General features: G+C 33.2%; 1 protein-coding gene across 2 annotated transcripts in view; it reads right to left on the minus strand.

Moving 5' to 3' along the window:
• LOC134245244 (junctophilin-1-like) overlaps positions 1–24,512 on the minus strand; it is a 39,442-nt gene that overhangs the window by 11,667 nt on the left and 3,263 nt on the right. The window contains exons 2-3 of one of the 2 annotated variants that reach the window (XM_062727521.1): positions 10,944–10,982; positions 2,349–3,147 (exon numbers count right to left, since the gene is read on the minus strand). In XM_062727521.1, coding sequence (XP_062583505.1) covers positions 2,349–3,147; positions 10,944–10,982 — 838 coding nt within the window. The remainder of the gene's footprint in view (positions 1–2,348; positions 3,148–10,943; positions 10,983–24,512) is intronic. The other variant, XM_062727522.1, reaches the window with a different exon arrangement.

The following is a 24,512-nucleotide window of genomic DNA, read 5'->3' on the forward strand; positions in this document are numbered from 1 at the left end:
AAGGGGAACAACGGTACATACATCATTTAAAACATTTTAAAAAAGAAGATCGACTGTCAATGATATTCAATACAGTATTTGTCGAGTTATTCAAACTACTCGAATACGGAATCATTACATATGGTTGCTTTGAATTATTTACTAGAAAAAAATAAACTAAGAGTCAACTAGCTCTCGAGCTTTTCTTTAATGTAACATCTATCAGCAGTTTTGAAGTATTATCTACTCACATCAATGCTGTAGATTGGCACCGCAAGCAGCTGCAACGAGAGCTAGAGAGCTTGTGTGTATTGCTATCAGTCTGTGAATGCGTATGGATGAGTATAAGAGACCAGTCTAATTTGACGCTACTGTTATTCAATGCGATAAAAATGTTGTCTGATGTGCAAAGGCAAACATGCAGCAACTTATTTCGAACGGTTTGGAAGTTTTGGCACAATCATTGAAGCATATTCACAGACATCATTAAGAATCACAGAAAACTGTGTGGTCGATTTTACTACAAGTCTTCCCTCAAACAATAAAAGCAACTTGGAAGCATCGATCCTCTTTGTTTACAGAACATACACTAGACGGTACTAAAAGGTTAATTTGCTTTTAGTTCGTAAAAATCTACAAAACCTTAATTTTAATCGATTAATGATTTAAATATGCTAAACATTTCATGATACGTTTGATGTGTCACATCATAATTATCGTCTTTTCGTCTCCGCGGAATCAAAGCTATTGCAGAAGACGGGTTAAATACAATCGTGATGCAGTGTTTCTACTAATGATCAAGCATTGTGTTTTGCTGATTGGAAAAACACAATCCTCTTTTGACCTTCAATCACATGTTCAATCCACTTCGCGACAATCTCTAGCAGGCTGTCATAAAACCGTGTCAGATAAATCGACTTTTTGCATTACTTGATATATATTTTTTGTTGTTATTGATTGCAAACGACAGACGACGGATGTTGAAGTAGGAAAAAACATGGCGGGAAAAGCATCAAAGATGGATTAGGAATCGTCTGCTTCCGAAACACAACTAGATAATTATGTCTACACACCCTAACTGCCAAAAGGATCACATATAGTGTAGATATGTACAGGTCTGATAAGACCTGTCTGTTTTTCTTGTTTGAAAATATCAAAAAAAATTGGTAACAGTGTGTCGAATTTAATAAAAATAGTAGTCAAAATGTAGGCAATTCATTGTTATACAAGGTGTGAACAGAAAAGGTAAACAATATCAATGGTTCGAAATCTACAAATGTACCATAGTTATAAGATAACTTTGAGAAACAACAAACTTTTTTTTTTGAAAAATTAGAATGCAGATTTTTTAAAATTATAAAAGTACACTTATTCTTTTAACTTTTTAAACATTTTTAAAGTGTCATTAATACTTGTTGAGAGATTCTGACTAGTATGTAGAATACATTCATCAATTTCAGTTCCAATCTACAATCCTGCTATAAGTATTGTTCAATATTGATAATGATAAATTAGCAAAAAAAAAAAAAAAAAAAAAAAAGATTTTTGAAAAATATACTTATTTAAAAAAAATCTTTATTCACTTTTCAGAATTTCAATATACATTACTTATTTCAAATATATCAAGAAATGACATCTTGGAGTTTGAATCAATTTAAGTTTGTTGAGTTTGAATACAAGGGTGAGGGTAAAGCATGAAACCTTAAAAAGGTAACCCACTTACGAAACATCACCATGCATGCCATAATAATCTATCTTCGTTGATGATTGAATGTTTATGTGCACACTATGGGTTACATGTATAAAATATCAAAAAGTTAGGGCAATCTAATGTGTGTTATTCAAACAGGCAAAAAAAAAAAAAAAAAAAACAAAAAACAAAAAAAAAAACAAAAACGCGCTCACAGCTCGCGAAACTACCTAGCATTTGTGAAACATTACAATCGTGATATTTGATTCAAGGTATTGAAAGTTAATATCATAAAATGATCATTAATGCATGGTCATGCTCTCCTCTTTAACTTTTTAAAATAACGATAAGTAGAGCTACAACTATCAGAGAGAAAAAAAAGGGCGGTTAGACTGGAAACAGCGTAAAATTAAGGTGTGAAAAAAAATCTGAGAGCATCTGAAATATATGATTGCATATGATTGGTTATTTACATAGTATTTTGCATATTTTTACTGTTTGTGTCATCGCAGATGTTCAAATTGTACTTAAGGATTAATAAATGCATCTACCTCCTAGTTTAAGGTTTAAATTTTATTTGATCCGAAGTTTTAACCGTGAACCGGATATCGTGGGCTTACTGCTGCTTTGACGTCATTGGTTCTCCACTATATCTTACTACGTAGTATTTTTCACTCACCTTGTAAGTGCAATATCCGCTTTTTGTAAGGCAATTTGTGCTCCTTTTTGCGCCGATACCACTGCATTTTCAACTCGTTCTTTCAGTTTTGAGGTCCGAATTAGAAATAACTTATGTTTCTTTCCTGAAGATATTAAGACATTGTTCTTATATTTCCCTTCCTCCCTGGTGCCATCTTTGAACGTAGTCACACCATAGCCATATTTTTTGTTGTTAAACCACTCGCCTTCGTATTTTAATCCATCAGATCTTTGACTCACTCCAAATCCAGATCTCTTGTCATTTTTCCACTCTCCCATATAGGATTCTGTGACGTTGACATCAGTGATGTCATCTTGACTGACAAAACTGAGATTGCTATCTGTGTACATGGAGGCGTTGGTAAGCCCTGATTGAGTGGAATCCACACTTGCATGGCTTAGACTACTGATTGTACTTCGAACAGACCCCGTTCCGGGTCGCTTGGGTGACGAATCGTTAATGTCCCCTGTACTTTTTTGTTTCCTGATTTTGATCTTGCTGAACACCGACTTTTTGAGACTAGAACGTTTATCTAAAATCGAACGCCTTCTAGTTGGAGGTGTTTCGTCACTTTTGGCTTTTAAGACAAATCCACCCCGACTTTCATCCAGTTTCTTGTCTCTGCTTTTAACGACGAGTTCGTCTTCGTTTTCGCTGCGAAGGGAGGTAAGCGAAGCACGCATCTTTGGGCGGTAATGGGAAGCAAGCCCATATGGAACGCTTTGTCTCACACCATAGCCATGTCTCATACCCCGTAGCCATTGACCTTGATAAGTCCCTGTATAAAAAAAATAAAATTAATTAAATTCTATGCATTTAACGGTTTTGAAATATAATATTTACAAAATATTTTAGGTCTGATCATATCACAGACAATTGGCAATTTGCATTAGCAATTAAATATTGATGAATTCAGTCAATGTAGGCCAATAAAAACCAATCTGGGTCAGTGACATTGTGTTTTAATCTTTCCTGACCTTTAAGCGATAAAGAGTCATTTCAAGATTATCAAGAGTACACAAGATCTGGATTAACGTTTTACTTCAGCATGAGTACTTGTATATGCTTACTTGCAACTCAATTTTTAACAAGGTACTTCAAAGAATTCTTAATTTTAGTGATACGATAAACAATTACCCTAAGACTTCTTGATGTCTGTAAATAATAAAAAAGAATAGGACGCAAATGTGCAAAATCCAGAATGTTTTGGCCATTGTTAAAATCCTTTTGATTGTGCACAGTGTACCGTATCCATTCAATTAAAGCAAAATGTCCTTGACGTTCAAGACTTCTGTTGCTTATAAAATTTTTGTATGAAAGGAGGAAAATTAACAATTTGTCGGTAGAAGCCGCGAAAAATCAATGAAAAACAGGCTAATGTATTTAGGTGAAAACTTGAAGGACGTTTTTCTGTCTATTGTATTGTCTACTTCACATGCTGTTTCAGATACATGTTGATCGATAGACGGGCCCGGGTTTCATATTTTTTTCATCACATTATCTTTATTAAAGATTCATAAGGGAATACAAGGAATTCTACACGATTCTACAATTGACTGATTAATTTGTAGGCAGTGGTATGCAGGCTTCAATTTGGAGCATAATACACAGGGCACGAAATATGTTAAATGAGAAAATTTTTGCTTTTTAATACTGAAATATCACATATTTTTGAGGGGTCAAATTTTCAAGGTTTGAGGAAAATTTGTGGTTCATTGGGATTTGATTTCGTGGTTGAATAATTGTTCAGTAGTATTATATGTGAAAAGTTGCATTTCGTAGTGGATTTAAATTCATGGGTCTCTTCATACCTTGAAAACCAAGAAAATAGAAAATTAAACCCCACGAAAATTAGTGATTTGACAGTATTCAGAACAATTTTAGTCGCATATATTACTAAGTTCTAGAAGAACTCTTTGTAAATTCTGACTCTGTGAAATTGGATGCTTCGAGAATTTATTTTCAAAACGAAAAGTTTGCCATGAATATTTTTACTTGGATTTGCATTCCACTTCCTAAAATTGAACATTTTACAAAGGCAAAAACGCACAATTATTCTAGAAAAGACAAATTTCTCATGAAAGCATGCACAACGTATATCTGAAAATAGACATCAGATGCAATATAAGAAAAAATCTTAAAATGAAACAAACAGACATTGAACCTGGATTCAAGTCAACAACACTCAGCAAAAAATATTTGTTAAAAAAAAAGGACAACGAAAAGACAAAACAATGAATGTATTTTCGTCTTCTAGCTTAACAAATGCCAATTTTTCTCTCGTTACGATTTCAAAGAAAAGATTAATCGTTCCAGATATTTTGGGGTTGGGACGGGTTTACAACATTCGTCTGACACTATATTGAGTTGTAACATAAATTTCACCAGAAACCATTCAGACGTTCTGTATTTTTATTCAGCCATGAAAAAAATCTTGGCAAATGCTTTGCAGAAAACAATTGTACAAGATATGGTTGATCCAGGGCATCGTTGCACAAGTTCTAGTTTTAGCATCAATAACATCACATCCAGTAAAAGGAATGAACGATAATGCAAATTAGAAGATTCTAAAAGACACTACAACCTCACAACTTTAAATGTTGATAAAAAAAAACCATTCAAAATATTAACCAGCATATCACTCTCATATCGTTTAAGAAAAAGCAAAGTGTACTTAAGGGATATTTAAATTTTTCTATATTTATTTTCTCTTGTTATTAAGTTTTTTTTTATTATCAAAATTAAATAAAAGTTAGGATGACATCATTCTATCTTTGCTCCTTCAGGTCACCCTTTTTTGTAGGTTCTTTATTTTAACTACAACAGATTTTCTATTTCTCTTTTCAACTAATCACGGCATTGACATTTTCAGATCATTCCAGCATTGGGTACTTTTCCTTGAATTTCAATTAGGTTTTTGTAATTTACCGATTTTAAATGACATGCAGGCACTTTGGCTTTCAAAAAAAATCAACGGAAACATTTATTAGCTAGAAACAAGTTCTTGATATTCTTTTGGGACAGAATACAACTCATTAAGAAGTTCTCATCAGTCTAAGAACTAACTAAGTTAACTCCTACTTCAAGAAACTTACTTGAGCAATGATTTGTTGAATTTGCAAACTCGAGTTTTGGAATTTAAATGCAAAGTATTACACATATAGTAACTTAGAATCTGGAAACATGTGCCGTATTTTGGCATATAAATGTATACAATTTATAACTTGTCTTGAAAGGAAACAAAATTCGCTGTAAAATTCGCTCCAAACAATTCTACGGTTTTTGGTAAGTGTCCAAAAAGAGCGCAGTTGGGATCAAAATATGTATGAAATTATTGCACAGAGGCGTTATAGGTATTCCACAGATGTGAGTATAAAACAATAATTGTGATAGGAAATTTATTTCTCCTGGTAACAAGAAAAGCCTTATCTCGGTAACCTTTGACATGAATCGAGTCTCATCATAACAAAACTAGGATAAATTAATGGTTTCTACACCCTCTCTGTAATTTAAATACTTTTAATATGGGCTGACCAATTTACCGGATGAATGAAGGTAAAGCGAGGAAAACGGATACTCGAGATATGGCGCTAAATTACAAAGATGCGCCATGATGGAGAGGTACCTTGATCACGTGATCCATTCTTCTCGAATGAAGTTGATTGTTAACAACAATATGCTGCAGTTCTAGCATTCCGAAATCGTTTCAATTGCGTCATTAGCAACGGAATATGGGGCTTTCTTCCAAGCAGTACCATGAGGTAACCATAGCCTAGGGGAAAACACCTAGATCGGTTTTATGAATGGAATCTTTAGGACTTTCGTAATATTATCCAAGTTTGATATAATTGTGTGACAGTTTACACAGAAAATGAGGATGGCGAGAATGAAAAATTTATTATCGGAAAGTTACGAACACTAATTGCGTTCTTGTTTCAAGACTCATTTGTGCTCGATACACTACGTGACTTGTTGCAGTGACAAAGCGAAGAACAAAAACATAATAAAATATTTAAAAACAAGGAATAATGTTTATTCAATATTCATACTCTCATTAAAATTCAAATATCATTCTTAAAGATTACGGCAAACCTTTAAGCTACATGTACCGGTATGCAACAAATCGTTTTTATATTAATGTTATGAATGCCTATACCAAAGTAAATCGTTGTGACATGAATTTATTTTGGTATTTTCACGTTTATTAATAATCAAACGTATAAATAATCCAATACTTTTTTTGAAACATCTTCGTTAAATAGTTGTGACATCTGTACATGTGAAATATCACAACAATCTTTAATCAGGTTTAACTCTTTTTTCTGTATTGATAAAAATTTAGAATAAGGCGTTCCATCTACTATTTTTCGAATCGTTACAGCAAAATTGCAAAACCCATAATACAAAAGACCAAGAAGAAAGTTATGACCTTGATCTAGATTGACCTCTTACAGTTTTCAGCAAAACAGTTATTTTCCTTCCCGAGTTCTGACATCTTTTAGAAGAGTTAACTAGAGGTAATAATTTGTTTCAAAGCTAATTATCCTTATTTTTTTTTGATAAGTGGATATAAACATTTTTACCCCATTATCATTATTATTATTTTTAGAATGAGACCGATTTTTTTTTTTTTTTTGCTTTGAGTTAAGTAAAAGTATATAACATTGACACCCAGACATCATTCATTTTTTACCAACTTTGTAAAAAAAATTGTTATCATCTTGCCAGTGTCAGAAAAACGGGTTTAATGAGGACATGTTGTTAAATTTATTGCTTCACTGCATGTAATTAGGCGGCAACTAACAATATATTGCGGGTAAGAGAAGTAAAAAGAGGTAAAGAAGAAAAAAAAATATCCGGATCAAGGACATGGCCGTGCCTATATTTCCAGTTTTCCTACAAATCCATGCATGTAGAGAAGATGCTTTAATTTCCGTTTAATATGATAAAATGATGTTTGTCTTTTCTTCTGAAAGCCTTTAATTATTGATTTTTTGAAATGTTTAGTCCGTAAGACTTTTTATATGCAGGATTTGACTGCCAAATGTTTCGTCTTCCTGGTTCATGCACCCAAAGGTTGTAACCGTTCAACAGGGACGCTCTCTTCCCCTTGGTACCTGATCCTATATCTGTAGAATTTCCGGGACACTGTGATTTATACCCTTGTATCGTTCTTAGACATATTTGCTATCGACCACTTTTCGTTTTCTTCACGTTCATCATTGTGACCAGAAAAAAAAACTATTATAATTTATACATATATATTGACTGAATTCAAGGGCAACATGCGTTTTGTCGGATCCAAGAATTAACCAAACTGTTTGTCTAAGGTCAATAGTTTAGTTGGAGGGGTTGACAAAACGCATTTTGCCCGAGAACACAGTCAACAAATGTTTTGTCATACCTTTTCTTTTTTCTTTTTTTTTTTACATATATGTACATTCATGTATCTTGTGCTAGCTTCCATAATAGCCGCAATGCTATTAATTTGGTCAATTCCGTCAAAGTTGTTAACCAAAGAATGCAAATAAATTAACTAATCACGCCCACAATCTGACGTAAGCGGTCCAATATTCGTCGACAGGTCCAATTCTACACATGTATTTATATAGGAACCAAATTTCAAAGGTACAACAAATTGTTTTGTTGTATAAAAAACGAATCAAATAAAGAACAGATTTATAGAAACTCATTTGTATCCAAAGCGTTAATATTAATTATTTGCGCATTCTCTGTAGTGCTAGCGAATGAAAAAGTTGCCATGATTGTGTTGCTCTCCCTCTTTTTTACTTGAAATGTGACCTTATGTGCTCTCGCAGTCGCTACGTTATAAAAAATCAATTTAAAAAAATCAAAACTGATCAGAATCAAAATCGGTTATTTTGGGGGGAAAATTCTCTTTTCTATAGTCAACGAAATATATGGAGCTAACGAACAGTATGTATTCAAGCTCAAAAATTTGGAGGAGAGCAAAAACGAACCTCCAAAACATCAGAGGTTGGATCAGATGCCTTGGGAATGTGAGCATCTCCAGCCGACTGGTCATATACGCCTTGTGCTCCTTGTCATGATCGGGAAATAACGGAAAAATCCGTCGACGATTTAGTGTGTAAAATAATGGGCTAGCAACAAGTATAAAAAAAACGTCAGTCGGCATTTGACTTAATAATAAACTATTTGCTGATAAGGTCATTGTGTCAACCATAGAACTTACAAAATGATGACCTCATTATTCTTGTTTTATCAACTTGCTTGTCAATAACCTACATCTTATACACAGAGCATGCTCTTACGTACCAAAGTATTCTTTCGGGGGGAACTTATAATCATTTATGTCAACTCTATTTCTACAAAGAGATTTTTCTTAACTGAATACAATAGTCAAATCTATGAAATGAGAACTTTAACAAACTAATTTCAATTTAAGAAACGACTTGTAAATAACACTGAATCACATATGCAAGGTCACATGACACAATTTGACACGACAAAGGCAAGCGGAAGTGATAAATTAAATCAAAGAAAACATTAATTTTATCTATTGTGGATTCTTAAAAAATCTATCTGCATTGAAGTAAAAAAAAAGTGAAACACAAGACAATATTAAAAGCATATCAACGTTCTTTTGTGAATAAAATTAGAGAAAAATAGGTCACATCATGGTCACGTGACTCACCGGAAATGTAAATTTTACCAGGTTTTGTTGGTGATCCTGGATAAGTTGGCATGAAAAAACAAGAATTAATTATATTATAACAACCGAGGAATTAAAGGCTTACTGAGAAATCTAGTCACCTTTATTTAAGAACAATACAGTATAAAAACGAATACAACCTTGATATGAAGATGGGGAAAAATCCGGAAAAAACATGCACAAATAATACTGGATAGTAGGATCATCACAATGAATATTGGGCTGGTTTTTATTTGCTTTGAAGTAAAATGACTACGATTGAAGTGCATTATATCACTTTAAAAAGGATCAGAACGCATGTTATAGACAATTAGTCTGACTTCTAGTGAACAGATTCTCAATCATATTGTATTCCTTCATTAACAAAAGTTGCAGGTCGGTGGTTGATTTCGATTAAAGATTTTGATTCATTATTCAATACTCCAATAACCTCTTTTGATGTAAGTCTGCAATGAATCTATTTATATCACACCAATAGGTCATTTGTATGGAAAGATGCTGAATATAGCCCAGTGACGCTGCCTTCGGTCCCATTATAGAATTAAAATTAATGAATGAAAGGAGTCCATTGTACTCTTACCCAATTATTCTACGAAACCTGTACAATATACTTATATATAAAGTTACTTCAATAAATCAAATACTAATAATTCTTAAAGAAAATATTTATTGAAACGACTTTTACGGCACACCAAACTTCTGTTTCGAAGAAAGAATCTTGAAATTGGTAAATATAGTTTATGACGGGACCAAAATACTTTCACATAACTATTATTTACATTTTCTTGCTGCAAGTTTGAATTAATCAATACACATGCATTCTGATGCAGAACTTAACGTTAAATATTTGACTCCACTTTGTCGGGCCATGGGTATAAATACCTAAGAATACCAACTAGGGTTTTTATGCTGCGCCATTTATGCTTGACGCTACATAAAACTCATGCAATCAAAAACATACAATAAATTACAGTTTTCTGCAAAGAGTAAAAACTCTACAATAAATTACAGTTTTCCTCAAAGAGTAAAAACTCGAAATATTACGATGACAAAACATTCCTTAACATGCATGCAACTTCATTTCGTTTTTCTTTTTTTTTTTTTAATCCTGAACCAGAATATATTTCCGGTGAAATAATCTCATTTTTAAGTCAGACAGTCGATTGGGAACTAGTTATTTTTGGAAACGTGTTCGAAAATAGCTACAAGCCTTCTTGTTAAATGAAAAATATGAATTACAGATTATCTTTTTTTTCTCTTCCCCATCCCTTCAAGGTCAGGACTTGGTTTGAAACAATTTTTATGATACAGCAAATGTATTTTACGAAGGTACGCGCTATTAACCTGTCAATCATGGACTTTTAAGAGTTCTACAATCTAGAATAACTTATAAACAACAGTCACAATACACTGTTGAAGTTTTCACTAGCTTTGAAAAGTTCTCAAAGCAATGACATTTTATAAATGTTCCATATTGTTATTTCTTTGTAGATTTAAAGGCAAAAAAAATAATAAAAAATTGATATATACTTAAATGAAAGATAAATAAAGCTCTAAGGAATTCTAAACAAAAGTGACATATTTAATAATTTATAAACAACCAGCACATATCTAGTCATATTCGTTTTGTCAAAGCAGCAACAAACCCAAAATCGCAAAATGAAAGATAAGCAAAGCAAATAGACAACCCTCTTTCTGATTAACCAAACGCAAACTGAAGAACAACTCCTTCTTTTAATTACTGTCTTTTCGTTTTGATAATTACGATTCCTATTTTTAACAATTTCTAAATTGTTCTGTAGTATCTTCAATGTGGTTAATTTGTCTTTAGTAAAAATAATGTATTATGTTAGTCAAGGGTAATAAGCGTATGAACTAACCTAAGTTGAATTGCTGTTCAGAAGAGCCGAGATTGACTTCTGAAAGGAACAAGAAAGACATTTTAAGCATAGCTTCAAATCCAAAGATAGCATAAAAATGAGCATCAGTCAAAATCAAACAATAGCATTGACATGTCATTAGATGTGATTATGCATAATGAAAGTCTGAAACAATGGCAAAACACATTACTTGTTTCTACAGTGAAATCTCTTTATCTCGAACTCTATTAGGCCTGAGAAAGAAATGTCTGCAGAATCGAGATATCGAGGTAAAGTTACATAAAGCAAATAAAACTTTCATTGGACTTCCATTTTTTGTTCAAGAAACTCCATTTTGTCTTTTTCCAACAAGTATAAGCACTGAATGAATATCATTTGAAAATTTCAACAAAAGTATAAAGCCATTGCAAATAATGCAAAGATTAAAAGAAAAAGTAAATTTGTAATTTCTGACTTTTTACTGTATTCAAAAGATCGCCCCAATATATATTTTTTTTCTCAGAACAAGTTTTTAAGTTCCCCTTGGATCAAGTGCATAAAATATATGCCAAGCGTGCAGAAAATGATCTGCAATATTCAAATGTTAAGACACAGAACTCATGCCTGAATCAGCATCGTGCATCATCCAGAAAACGGCAGGGTGTCAATGCTCGAAGGTTTGATAGATGTAACGTTGTCTGAGGAAGAACCAAGAAGTCGAAAGGTTCAAAGTCATAAATAGAAAACAAGAACGTCGAAAGTTTCTGAGTTAGACATGCAGAATTCAAAAAAAGAAAATATAAAGATGATACAGTCATTAGAGCATTAGAATATTAGTGAAAGTAACAAGTCTATATATATGTACAGGTAGTTCGATGTAGCGTTGTAACGCTGAGTATTTATCATTTTTCCTGTCAATGTTCTCACTTGAAGATATACGGTAATAAAAAGAAAAGTATACCAAACAGTTTTTGAAGAGAAAAACATCGGTCACTATAAAGCATTTGTTCTCGTGAAGTCCTTAAAATCGTGAGTCCTTCAGCATTAATTCATACTCAAATATTTATGTCAATATCTGCTTGAAAGTGAATAAATTTATATATTTTTCATATTTTAGATTTAAAAATATAAACGACTCAATCAATTACATTTTTGAATTTTTGTATTAAACAAAATTAAACAATCTGTGCTTAAGAGAAGGCTTTATTGGATGCATTCCACAGCATCTGGTCTCACTAAGAACTAATTTATCTTTACACAGTCACAATATCATCATATCTCCCTCGTGTCTCTCTCGAGTTTTCGCCACTTGTGTTTTAGAACAGTACGGATCAAGGATGCCTCTACATTGGCAGACGATAAACAGACGTTAGATAAGCTAGATGAGATGTAGATAATTCAAAGGTCAGATAATGGTCATACCAATCATACAAAAATGGCCAAGAAAACAATGGAGGAACTTTAAAAAGTTGCCCAAGCAAGTGTGTAAAACTAAAACCATCGACCACTAAACCCTATTTATTTCAGAAGGCCAAAATAATCAAAAAAGCATGTACGTGTATACTTTTTGTTGAGAATAAGACAATTAATCAGCCATTGTGGCCCCGCCCTATCCCCGGAGGTCATGATTTGAACAAATGTGTATCTACACAACCTGAGGATGCTTCCATATAAATATGATGAATTATGGCTTTTTCATTCTTGAGAAGAAGATTTTTAAAGAATTTTCCTCTAAATTTCTATGTAAAAATTTGGTCGGCCATTGTACTTATATCTCTCCCGCACACAGTTTAGATGAATACAGGATTGGAAGTACATCTTCAATAAGGTGTCTTCAACTCAATCATACTTGTGCTTTAGACCTAATACATACATGTAGATCACATGTTTCATAGAAATTATCAGAAGTGAACCTTATCCTTAATATTTCTTCATTATCCACGGCTAATTGTGATGAGTTACGTGTCATACCGCTTCATCGGTTTCACGTCAGCAGCATTTTGTATTTTTCACAGTTTTTTCTATAAGGTACTTTGTAGGTCATGAACAAAATATCGATTTCTGCTGTATACTGCGACAGAGTCTTTAACATACCAAAGTTATACGATAAACCGACGCTCTCAGCATAGCGAACTACCAAAGCGTGTGCTGGTGCTCTTTGCCTTGTCGTACTATAGAACGCTATAAGTTTCATTCTTGCCTGATATTTACTGTGATAGATTATTGACAACCTACTCTTTTTATCTGGTATGAGATAGACATCAAGCAAAAATTGAACAAAGAGCTTAAGTTTTATGCTCTAACAATGATGGTTAACAAAAAACATGGACGGAAAACCTCAAGATTTGATCGGTGAGGTCTTGTATGATAAAGAATATATAGAAAAGGGCATTTGAATTTTATTTTTATTGAAATGTTGGTTTTTTTTTGACATCTGAATGATAGAAGTTTATTGCTTCAAAACTACCAGAGAATAATTGCAAATACCAAATTGCCGGTGCCTCTGTCCCAATCAAGCTGTCTTAAGTGGTCTTTGAAATATAACACATTGTTTGAAACGATTCTTGCCGAGAATACAACATGTATAGTACTTACAAGTATAAGTCTAGGATATGGAGGACGACATATACGTAATTAATCACTTTCATGGCGCTTATCAAACGTCCAAGTGTTCCTCTTACAGTACACGAGTTACAAGTTAATGTGACTGACCATCTTACTTTTTTCTACTTTTCTTGTAATCTTACTTTTTTCTACTTTTTTGTAAATCATATCTAGGAGTTTTTTTAAATGCAAGGACTGATTAGACTGATTGGCCATTACGAAGTGTCTGAGTGTCTGAGATTCCATACACTTAAAAACCATGCTGCATGGTCAGCAAATTATAACCATTAATTTCATGTTAATAATAGTTCATGCTAGCAACTCTTTCTTCATAACGAGCAGAAGAGTAAGGTTCATTTTTAGTCCAACCTTGTACCCTTGCTGCGAACGCGTGACTCGGTGTATCGCTGTTGTCTATGGCGTCATCTGAGTACAATTAGCGGATCTGACAGGCGGCCGCTTAGAACATTACTCTCTCGGCGCTTTACAGTACCTTCGTCCGCGGTAATTGTTTTGATGACAACTAACTATTTCTCGTACACTACTAGTACATGGCGCATTTATATTAGAAAGTATGGTGGAGCAATGTTTATCCACCAGGTGGACGCAGCCATTTTGTAATGTAAACGAATATATTACTCCGCTGCGCGTGGATGTTAATTTCCCGACTATATGCCTTTCTATGAATGTTTATAATTAGAAGAACACAAGACGCCATGAAGCTTCACAGAAACTGATGAAGCTGACAAAAATTTACAGTCACAGAACTTAATGAAGAATACAAGAGAATTAATTACAGTAGACTTTCTGAGGTTTCTACTATAATATAAACATAATAAAATCAATAGAGGTGCGGTAAGTCAGACATTTACGTTTTTAGTCAATTAACAAAGTTCTGACATTTTCGATATAACAGGTGTTTATATTCGATTGAATATATTGTAAATCTTTAAACTGAAAAATATTGTCTGTCAATTTCGAAACAATAAATCAAATATTCCCCTTGTTCACACTTTTGCAATATATTTTGCTTGAAAAAGAAAGAAAATGAAATGATTTGTAGAAAATAAGGAATTTTCATTGCCTCTGAACAAACAGTCAGGAAGCCACATCGGTCAATTTTTCATCGGCTTCATCCCTGCATGGACGTGTTACGCGCGCGGAGAAACAATTTTCCCTGAAGTGAAAAAATCAACAGGGAGAAACACACAGCTATCAGTTCATTCATTAGTGAATTTAAGCAAGTTGGCATAAAACAGATGGGTTAGTGGTGCGATGCATCATTTTACAGACAAACAATATCGTATGCATCTGTTACTGATGAAGATTCAATTTACCCCCTTAGCTTAACAGTAGCAATGTATTGTCTTCAGTATGTGCATGTGTGGCAAATATCTAGAGAGTTTTGCACTTGCATGAGGCGGATCAAAAATTTCTGTACAGAATTTATTTCAGGTTAATCAATATATTGTAAACTATGTCATATGTCTTTTATTGCAGATACACGTGTTCTATACTGAATCAATACACAGCAAATAAAAATGCATTGTGGGTGGATTTTTAAACAATGCATTAAAATAGGATTTATGGTCAATAAACACTGTATTTTTTCCCTTTTTTCAAATTAATTGTAGAGAAGAGAACATTAAAGAGCTTTGAAAGATGTTATGTCATTTTATACACAGTGAATTATCTCCGGATTTTCCTGTTTTCGAGAAGGAGCACACGGCGGTGGTGACCGGTCGGCAGAGGATGCTCACTCCTTCGTGGCACCTGATCCCACCTCTGATGTTTTAGAGGTCCGAGTTTTCTCTTCTCCTGATAATGTTGCTTGAATGGACTTATAAGTTTAAATTCTGTTCGTTATCTCCATATTTCATGATAGACCTTGATCAACCAGGTAGTTTTTTAAGGATCATTAGTAGGCAAAATAAGTCATGTCAAATCTACGTGTGCAGCAATTCATCATGTAATTTTTTCGCACTTAACTATTTTTGCTGTCAGATAATATCTCCTCGAGCTTGCCAAGATGATACATGTACGTTAAATCTTCCTATATTTAATTATTTGGAACATTAAATTACAGTTTCTGTTAACAGATTGATGGGCTCATTTAAAAATATCTTTCTACACATTATTTCTTTTTTTTTCTTTCTCGGCAGCAAAAGCAATGAATGTAGCAACAACCTCACGGTTAAATATGTAAAATGTTGATTGATGTTGACTTTTATTTAAGTAGTCTCGTTACTAGTGCACTAGTATATGGCGTAGTAATACATCGCGTCATCAACCTTTACACTTTGTGCATTCAAACTAAGAGACAATTTCCAGAAAAACCATAGAACTACTACCTAAAGATTGAAAAAACCACAATTCCTTGAGCAAATAGCATTCAGAGTTTAAAGCATTCATGCATATAACAGTAGTCTTGTTATCTGCCCAGTTTACTTGGCTCCAAAAAAAGAAAGCGCTTTGACTGCATGGGGTGTGGAAAAAATGGATAATGCACCATGTGCAAAATGAATTTACTCATTGCCGAAGTATGTCTCACATGTTCGCTTTGTTGATAATTTCATGCCAGTAGAAGTGTCATGATGTGCAAACAATGTGGTATGTCGATTCTGTGGCAAAAACACCATATTTTTGACAAGACCAGTCCGTGTACATTTGTTTTGTGTATGAAATGTGTAAAATCATTTTGCAAATATGTTTTGTCTCTTTCCACCCTTCGTGTCATGTATAATAAATGTGAAATGTTTATGAAAAATTATTCATTGTTCCTCTGCTTTGCTTTTTGTTTGTTGGTTGGTTAGTTGGTTGTTTTTTGCAAAAGTTTTAACAATTAGTTTCCATTTTATAATTTATTATTGGAAAAATCAAACGAACGTAAGACTTCAGGGCTATATTTGAATAAAAATATTTGCGGCTAAATTATATAATTAAGGCTTTATATTATTACAGTGAAAACTGTTTACTATGAAACCCGTGCGATCCGTTTCACTGTCAATTTGGCCTATATCTTAATTCCCACTTTACTTTTTTTCCATGTTCTAAATACTATATGTAATCCGACTAATTCGACAACCTGTATTTTCCACCTGTCTCCAAGTGCATGTCAAAAAGATCAGATTTACTAGTTGAAAAAGGCTTGTAACATCCGCCATAGCTTAAAAAACGTTTTGAAATCCTATTCTTGTGTAATGCAGTTTTCGCACAATGATTGTTGACCCGATCCACTTGACCATATTACGACAACTTTGTTTGAGGTTATTGAGTGAACTGTTAAAACCCTACCCTAGTGACATAATTAAGAGTCCTTAGAGTCCTTAACATTAAGTGCCCCATTATTCTTTCTTTAGAGTGGAGAAAAAAAATATACCCTAAGTCACTGGTATTAAATTATTAAGGCAAAACAAATTCTGAAGCGGTTCGTACAAATTGATGTTATGTGCATTACCAAAGACAATAAGCATTCTGAAATGTTTTTCCTTGAATCATCTTTAGCAACATTAGCAAACACTGTATTAGTGTCTTCATTAACTCTTAAACAAACACATCCTTAATTATGCAATGAAAACTATCGAAAGCATAAGCGTTTTCAGCATATTTTACATTTTTTCTTCGAAAATAGGTGCAATCTCCTCTCTTTTATTTTTAGATGAGAACAGCACATGTGTGTGAGGAAAATGCTTGACTAAATTACAAAAACTGTCGAGTTGATGCAGTTTCGGATTATTTTCTAACTTAAAGTGCACGAAAGCTGCCAATTTAGATTTATCAACTGAATTTTAGACCTATCATAGCCGGAAGCAAAGAAACTGTAATTTCTCGATCCTCTCAAGTGTCTTAATTCTATTAGAATATGATTTCGATCTGTTTGATTTTGCCACTTCTTCCAGAAGTTTATATTAAACAGTGAAGAGAATTTAAGAAATTTTAATCTCAGCAGATAAAATATTTATCAAAAATTCATCACTTATAAAGCTAAATGATAAACGGCTTCTTTGAACATAGACGAACAGAATAATACAGGAAGCTTGCGAAAAGATAAGCGTCCATCGTAAAAACTAAAGCATAAAAAGGGGATTCCAGCATCACGAAGGCATAAAAACAACAGCCACGTGGCAGTGGATGGAGTCCTAGAGGAGGAGAGCCTAGGAGATAAACGAATTGTAAAGTTAACCGTTGGCGGGTTACGAAATCCGTGAAATCCGATCCGCTTTGATAGAAATCCCGAAATTCCTAGGCATCCACGTTGGAGTCTAGAAAATTATCTGATATATCTTGTCGGGATATGTAACATATCTTCCGCAAGGAAAATGGATGAAATTAGAAGAAATATTGACGGATGTGCAGATTGCAAAAGTATCCAATTTTATTTGTTTTCCAATAAATAGTGCGGTTTTGTTAAGTCGTTATAAATTTCCTAAATTTCCTAACAGTACCTGTCAAAAAGATTTGGAACTTCTGTACAAAGAATAAGAAACAGCTATGAAAAAATGAGTTTAAATGAATATTATATTCTTGCCAGTCTTGCAACAAAGTTCTCAATGGCATTTAAACTGCTTTATGCACTGGAAACATGAATATATTTCTCCTTGTGTCCCTTACCTTGACCTCAGACAAGATTCAAGGAAAAAAACAAAGTAAGCTTTATACTGCAAATAGATATATTAAAAAGAATAGTGAAAACATTCATTTGGCTGTTGCTTTTCAGATGTAAGAATCTAGGCCTTGAATATGCCCCATATACTACTTTGAAAAGTTAGATTCATAGGTATACTGAATCTATTGACACTATGCAGAAAAAGGCTTTCTATTTAAGCGTGTAGGAGAGTAATTTGATCTTGTATAAGGTTTCTATATTTTGTTGTTATTTCTAAAGGAAGGTAATTGTTTATTTAAAAAAAAAATATACAGGGATTATTATTTTCTATGTTTATTTGGATTCTTGATTTTGTTTAAAATGGTGATAAGGGGGGTCCGGGGCATATGATTTTGGCTTTCCATATCTCAAAAGACAGGATCATCATACAACATGGCCTAAGAACCAATATAAAGTTTGACGATATATTGCAAACTAAGTCTTAAGCAAACAAATACTTCATACTTTCTTCGGCCCTCAGTTATAATGGCTTTTTATCCTTTTTATGCCCCCTTCATATACAAGTCAAACTTTGTTATCTCGAACCTGATGGGACTGAGAAAAACTTAGATATCGAAGGTAAAATACTTAAAGAATATGTGGTTGGGACTTCCAAATCATTTCGACATATCCATGATAATCGAGATATCAGGAGTTCGAGATACCGAAGTTCAACTGTAGTTTTTGCCCTGTCCGTCTGTTTGTCTGCACAAACTTAAACCTTGTCCATAACTTTTGAATGGGTGGATCTTTGGCTTCCATATTTCACAGGTGTATTCTATGTGAAAAGATCTTTCTTCGGAAACCACCAAAACTGACCATTTGACCCTGGAATTTGATCCACTTTTACAAAAAAATATCAAACTTTAACCTTGGTCATAAGTTTTGAACAATTGGTGGTAGGGCTTTTATACTTCACATGGGTATTCATTGTGACAAGACCTTTCAATAGGTTTAAATATTTTTGACCTTGACCTTATAGTTTGACCTACTTATAAAGCTTTAACCTTGGCCATAACTTTTAATTAGTTAGAAATAAGGCTTTTATATTTCATAGATGCATTCCTCGTAATACGATCTTTCTCTGGATACCAACAGTTTTGACCTTTTGACCTTGACCTTGGATTTTGACTTGCATTCGAAAAACCCCTCACGAAAAGAAAATAAAACTGTTTGCTTGACAGGTGCTCCTTTCCCCAAAGAGCTTCCTACGGGGCTGTAGATGTATAAGAAGTTTCAAAACGCTGCTTCACTTATTTAGCCTCGTTTTCGAAACATTGTGTATCTTTAAAATAATTCTCAATGCTTTGAAATTAACTTGCTCGCAAAAAGGAAGAAATCGCTTTATCATTCATAAATTTGGCTTTTTTTTTTTATCATTTCTGGTGAATATTTTTGCTACCAAAGATCATTGCAAGGTCATGGTAAATTGGTATAATCATGTTAACAATCGTTTTAACTAAAGCATTTCTTTATCAGTAATCCGTCAAAAACTGCATATCCGTTTACCAATCTGTTGATTTTCGTCATCGTCTCAATTATTTTAAACAATTTTCAAACATGTCTTTTTTGTACATTGAAATTTCTGAGATTTTTTTAAGTCAAATCTATTAGATCTTAAAGTTCATAGTGATCGCCATACAAAGTTAGGGGTCCTTCTTTCGTCACTAAACTTGTCAGTAAAACAGGTCTTGTCACCACACGCGGAGGCTCAAATAGCAAGCACCAACAAAACTGTACACTGTGTTTGTACTCAAACAAACCGTTTAGCACAACCACAAGAAAACACTGGGAGTTCCAGAAAACTGCGCACAAAAAAAAACCAAACAACTCATTTAAGCACAATGCCCTTGCCCTCCGTTTTTCGGAAGATAACCTAATATAACTCATTCACAACAAGTACAAATCAATAAAATGGATTTGAAATTAGCGTCTGTTTCAACCAATGACCCAAACTTGATTGAAGGAAAAGGCATTGAATTATATTTCTTGACTCTTGGTTTGATGTAGAAAGCCACGATTCTGAATTCATCATTCCACTGAATATATCGATTATATTTTTAAAACCATGCCAAACCTTTGTTCATTTAAGATCATGCCTTTAGTCTCAAAAATATTAAGAGACAACCTCGTTAAAAGCTCGACATTTGTAAAAAAAAAAAATTCAGTTCGAATTTCCTCTGTTCTTACACTTGAGCGTAAAGAGTTTGCTTCAGTCACCTAAAATAAGTTTGTTTAGGTACTGTTGTTCACTACACAACATAGCCATTTTGGGGGAATACGGTTTCTGTAACCATATAGCTTGTTTTGTCTTTAGCTTTGCAATAAATCATTTCTGCAAAATGCATTTGTAGGCCTAGAACTTATTAATTTTTAAAGAGTATCGATAATATAATGACTTTAAACTCACAAATTTACAATACAATGACAATTAGCTTCATTCTTCGAAAGACTAGAACGTTTCCATGTAAAAGGTTATTGAATTCTGCATGAAATCATTTGCTTTGAATTCATCACTGCAACATGCTTGATAGCTTAGCCCAAAGAGACGCCAACATCACATTAAGCACATATTTATATACTTAAGACGTATATACATCCAGTAAATAAATGAATCATGTCTCCCCAGTGAAATATGTCCTCAGATAGGAGACCAAATTATGGAGAGTTTTCAATATGGGCAATTTAGCAAACTTAAAAGTGGCTGAATGATGGTCCTAAAATGGCCCGTAATTGATGGATGTTGAGTGCCTCGGTCAGAAGCGACAATTATAAGTTGTTGAAATTTTCAGACCCGACCCAAAATTTCCCAGTGTGAAGAATTCGTACAATGGGTTTGATTTTTGTTTTTCTGCCATTTCATGATTTTATTTAAAAAAATCTTAAGGAAGAATAAATTAATTCCTTGTTTTCATTTGGTTTTGATTTAATATATTATGTATAAAGTTCTTCCATCTATAGATATTATAAATGATATACGTATTATAATGCTTTTTTTCTTTTCCTAAACATATTTTTACGCTATATTGAAAGATATTTCATTTCTATTCACAAGATATAAAAATGTTAGTTCAAAACTTTCTGTTACAAGATCTTTTCTTCTTTTCCTGTTTAACCTAAATTACCCTGATTTCTGACCCATAACCTTAAAACTTTACCCTTTTTACTTCCTTAATAATCTTCCAATCAAGTAAATAACAAATGTAATGTTTTTTTTTTCTTTGTGAGGAGGCATTGATTCAAAACCAAAGAATAACAGACAAATTGGCTAAAGAACACCGTTTATCCCCTGCTTTTGCAAAGAAAGGACCTAAAAACTGCAAAATGATGTTTATAAAAAGCATAATGAATTTCATTCTTTGAAAATAGCAATTAGATAATTTTCCAAAAAAAATATTATATTCTTCAAAATGGCAAGATTGTCTTGGTGTTTTCCAGAAAATATTAAATAAAACTGAATTTTGGATCGTCCTTTCTTGCTGGACTTCATTTATTCTTAAGTTAATATCTTTATTACAAGCTTTATATGTTCGTTTCATCTGATTTTCAATTTGCTGTTTTTCCTTATATCTGTTAATTAAAAATATTAATGGTTTAAACTGGTATGTTAACTCAGAGGGCCTCTTGGTATACGCTCTTACTACTAACCCTCCAACCCCCCCCCCCCCCCCCCCCCCCCACCCCCTTACCTCCATCCAAAGAAGATCATAGGATTTTTCTAGGTAGTGTGTTTGTTAGTGCTGAAATCGATATATGCACACATGGTAAACATCAGCAATTATCTGATTTACTGCGTGTTTTAGACAATTCCCCTGCATTGAGATCGATGGTTTATAGTACGGATCGATTTTCAAATACTCAAGTCTGTTACGGGAAAAAAACTCTGATCGCTACAAGGTCATAACAAAGCTGCTATACTGAGTAAAAAAATCCATATATAAACTGCCTGGTGTAGATACCGTGGAAAACGTCCATAGATTAAACTCATTGTCTTGAAAACAAAAGCTAAGCCACTAAAAATGTCACTTTAGTATTGACATAAATTATATCTCTTGAAAATACTTGTATTCAATTGAATCAAATTTATGGACGACCGCTTCCTGATATTTTCGTAGTGATGTGTTCATTTTTGCTCTGACAATGCATTTATGCAACAAAAAATTGATATTCTGTTTAACCCCGTAGGGCATTTTCTATATGTATATGGCGGAAGGCTAAATATGGATCAAACTTTATACAATTAAGCTCTAGTTTTCTTTGCATAAGTCTCATTGATTTATCGAGAATTTGCACTCTTGCCGAAAAAAAAGCTGCATTCTTCATCTGGGTAAAACAGTAAATATTGACGAACTCAGCAACTTTTGCCGGAAGTATGGGTTTGATCTTGTTTTTGTAAGACATTCCAGAGACGGTTTCAAATTAAAGCAGCTTGTCTTTTGTTCATGAAACAATCATTTGAAAAAAATGCAAAAGTGTGCAGCAAGATCAAAGAAAACTTAAGATAATGAAATAAATTAGTCTGGTATTCATTAAATATGTTTTTAAACAGGGTCGATATATAGAGTATGGAACTCAAACGAATGTATGAAATACGATACAAAGGAGTAGAGGGGTATGGCAAAAGAGTTGCATTTTTTAACAGGAATAGATAGGCTAAAACCCCATATTTGACCCTCTCTTAGAACTATGCAGTTTAATATCAAAAATCTCTTGTCCCCCTTTTTTATAAATTTTAAAGAACATTTTGTTCAGAAAACATATAGAGCGCAAGAACAGCAAACTCGACCAGCTCATGAAAATATGAAAGTTTTTATGACATGATACAGCAAATTGGGTAGAAAAATACGTTCCATCGTTATCGAATGTTGAAATGAAAAGGATAATGAACAGTATTCAAGTTCAAAGTTCGTTTAAATACAAATCGGGCGCATATTACAAACACGGACCTTCAGACACATCAAAGGCGGGATCAGGAGTCATGGAGGAGTAAGCACCCCTGTCGAACGGTCACATCCGATCTTTTTTATACAAATTGCCAGGCCATTATTTACATACTCGACAGGGAGTGCTTATATTCCACCGTTACAACCGATCCCATCTCTGTGTTTTAAAGAGGTCCGTGTTTGCTCTGCTCCTAGATATGTCATTTCAATGGACATTTGATTTCTGTTCGTGATCTTCATTTTTCGTGCAGAAATTTTGACAAGTGTAGCTCGAGTTCAATGTATTGTAAACACTAATATAACATAATGTCGCAAAAAGTAAATCCGCCCACAAATATATGTTTTACTATTTTACCACTTTTTAAAAGTTCTTTCGTTTATCAGTCTGGAAAACTGATAGAATATGTCTGGTATATGAAAGAGTATGACATGATATGGTATATGTTGATATAATATGTTATACATTGGTTAATGTTTGGTAAACTGATATTTTGGAACATTAGAAATATGACTGGAACACAGTTCTAGTTTGTTGTGGTATATAGTATGCCTGATCTATTGGTATTGTATGTCTGATAAACTGCCATGGTATGTTTTGTATTCTATAGTATTGCATGACATAAAATTTCTGATGTACTAAAATAATTGTGTTCTTTTAATACACTGATTTAAGTATGTCTATACCTGTCAGCGAATATATGAATCAGTCCAAAAAGTCGTTCAATTGTCACTTTTGTTTCCTTTCAATCAGATTTAGGAGCTGCTATAAAAAAAATGTATTCCGATGTACCATTGGCATTAACTGATTTTAATCATCTACTTTTTATAAAATGTTCTTAAAGGTTGAAATGTTTTTAAAGGTTTTAACAAATAAAAATGAAGGGATTCATTCGAAGAGATTTCAATTCACAACATTTGTTATTTCTAGATCGACAGAGGTGTCACAAATGACAAAATATCGAAAATGTCATCATCCTTGTTGTTAAAATATACTTCTTTTTTTTTTTTTTTAAATATTTACTCTTCTTGTCCTCTTGTTTTATTTCCATTCTTTCAATTCAATGTCATAAATATGTGTTCCAATACTGATTTTCTAAGAACACTGAAGAAAATGTCAAATCCAGCGAAAACATAGAACTATTGATACGATTGAGAATAAACGTCCTTTGGCAATAATTAATATGCCTATTAAAAACAAAAAAATGCAGCCATAGAGTATTCTACACTGTTAAATCCCCAAAAGCCCTAGGTCATATAGATTTATTTGTTTCCAGGAAGTTTGCCATTTTAAGAAAAACCGAGCTACGGGCGTCAAAATATACGCTATAAAACATAATATGTAAGTACATTTAGTTGGAACTTGACTCCACATGTAAATCTATGGAAGTATTTTTGTTG

Source organism: Saccostrea cucullata, unplaced genomic scaffold, assembly GCF_032062105.1.
Source record: "Saccostrea cucullata isolate Sc308-1 unplaced genomic scaffold, CSIRO_AGI_Scuc_v1 ctg274, whole genome shotgun sequence".
In the NCBI taxonomy this organism is placed as follows: domain Eukaryota; kingdom Metazoa; phylum Mollusca; class Bivalvia; order Ostreida; family Ostreidae; genus Saccostrea; species Saccostrea cuccullata.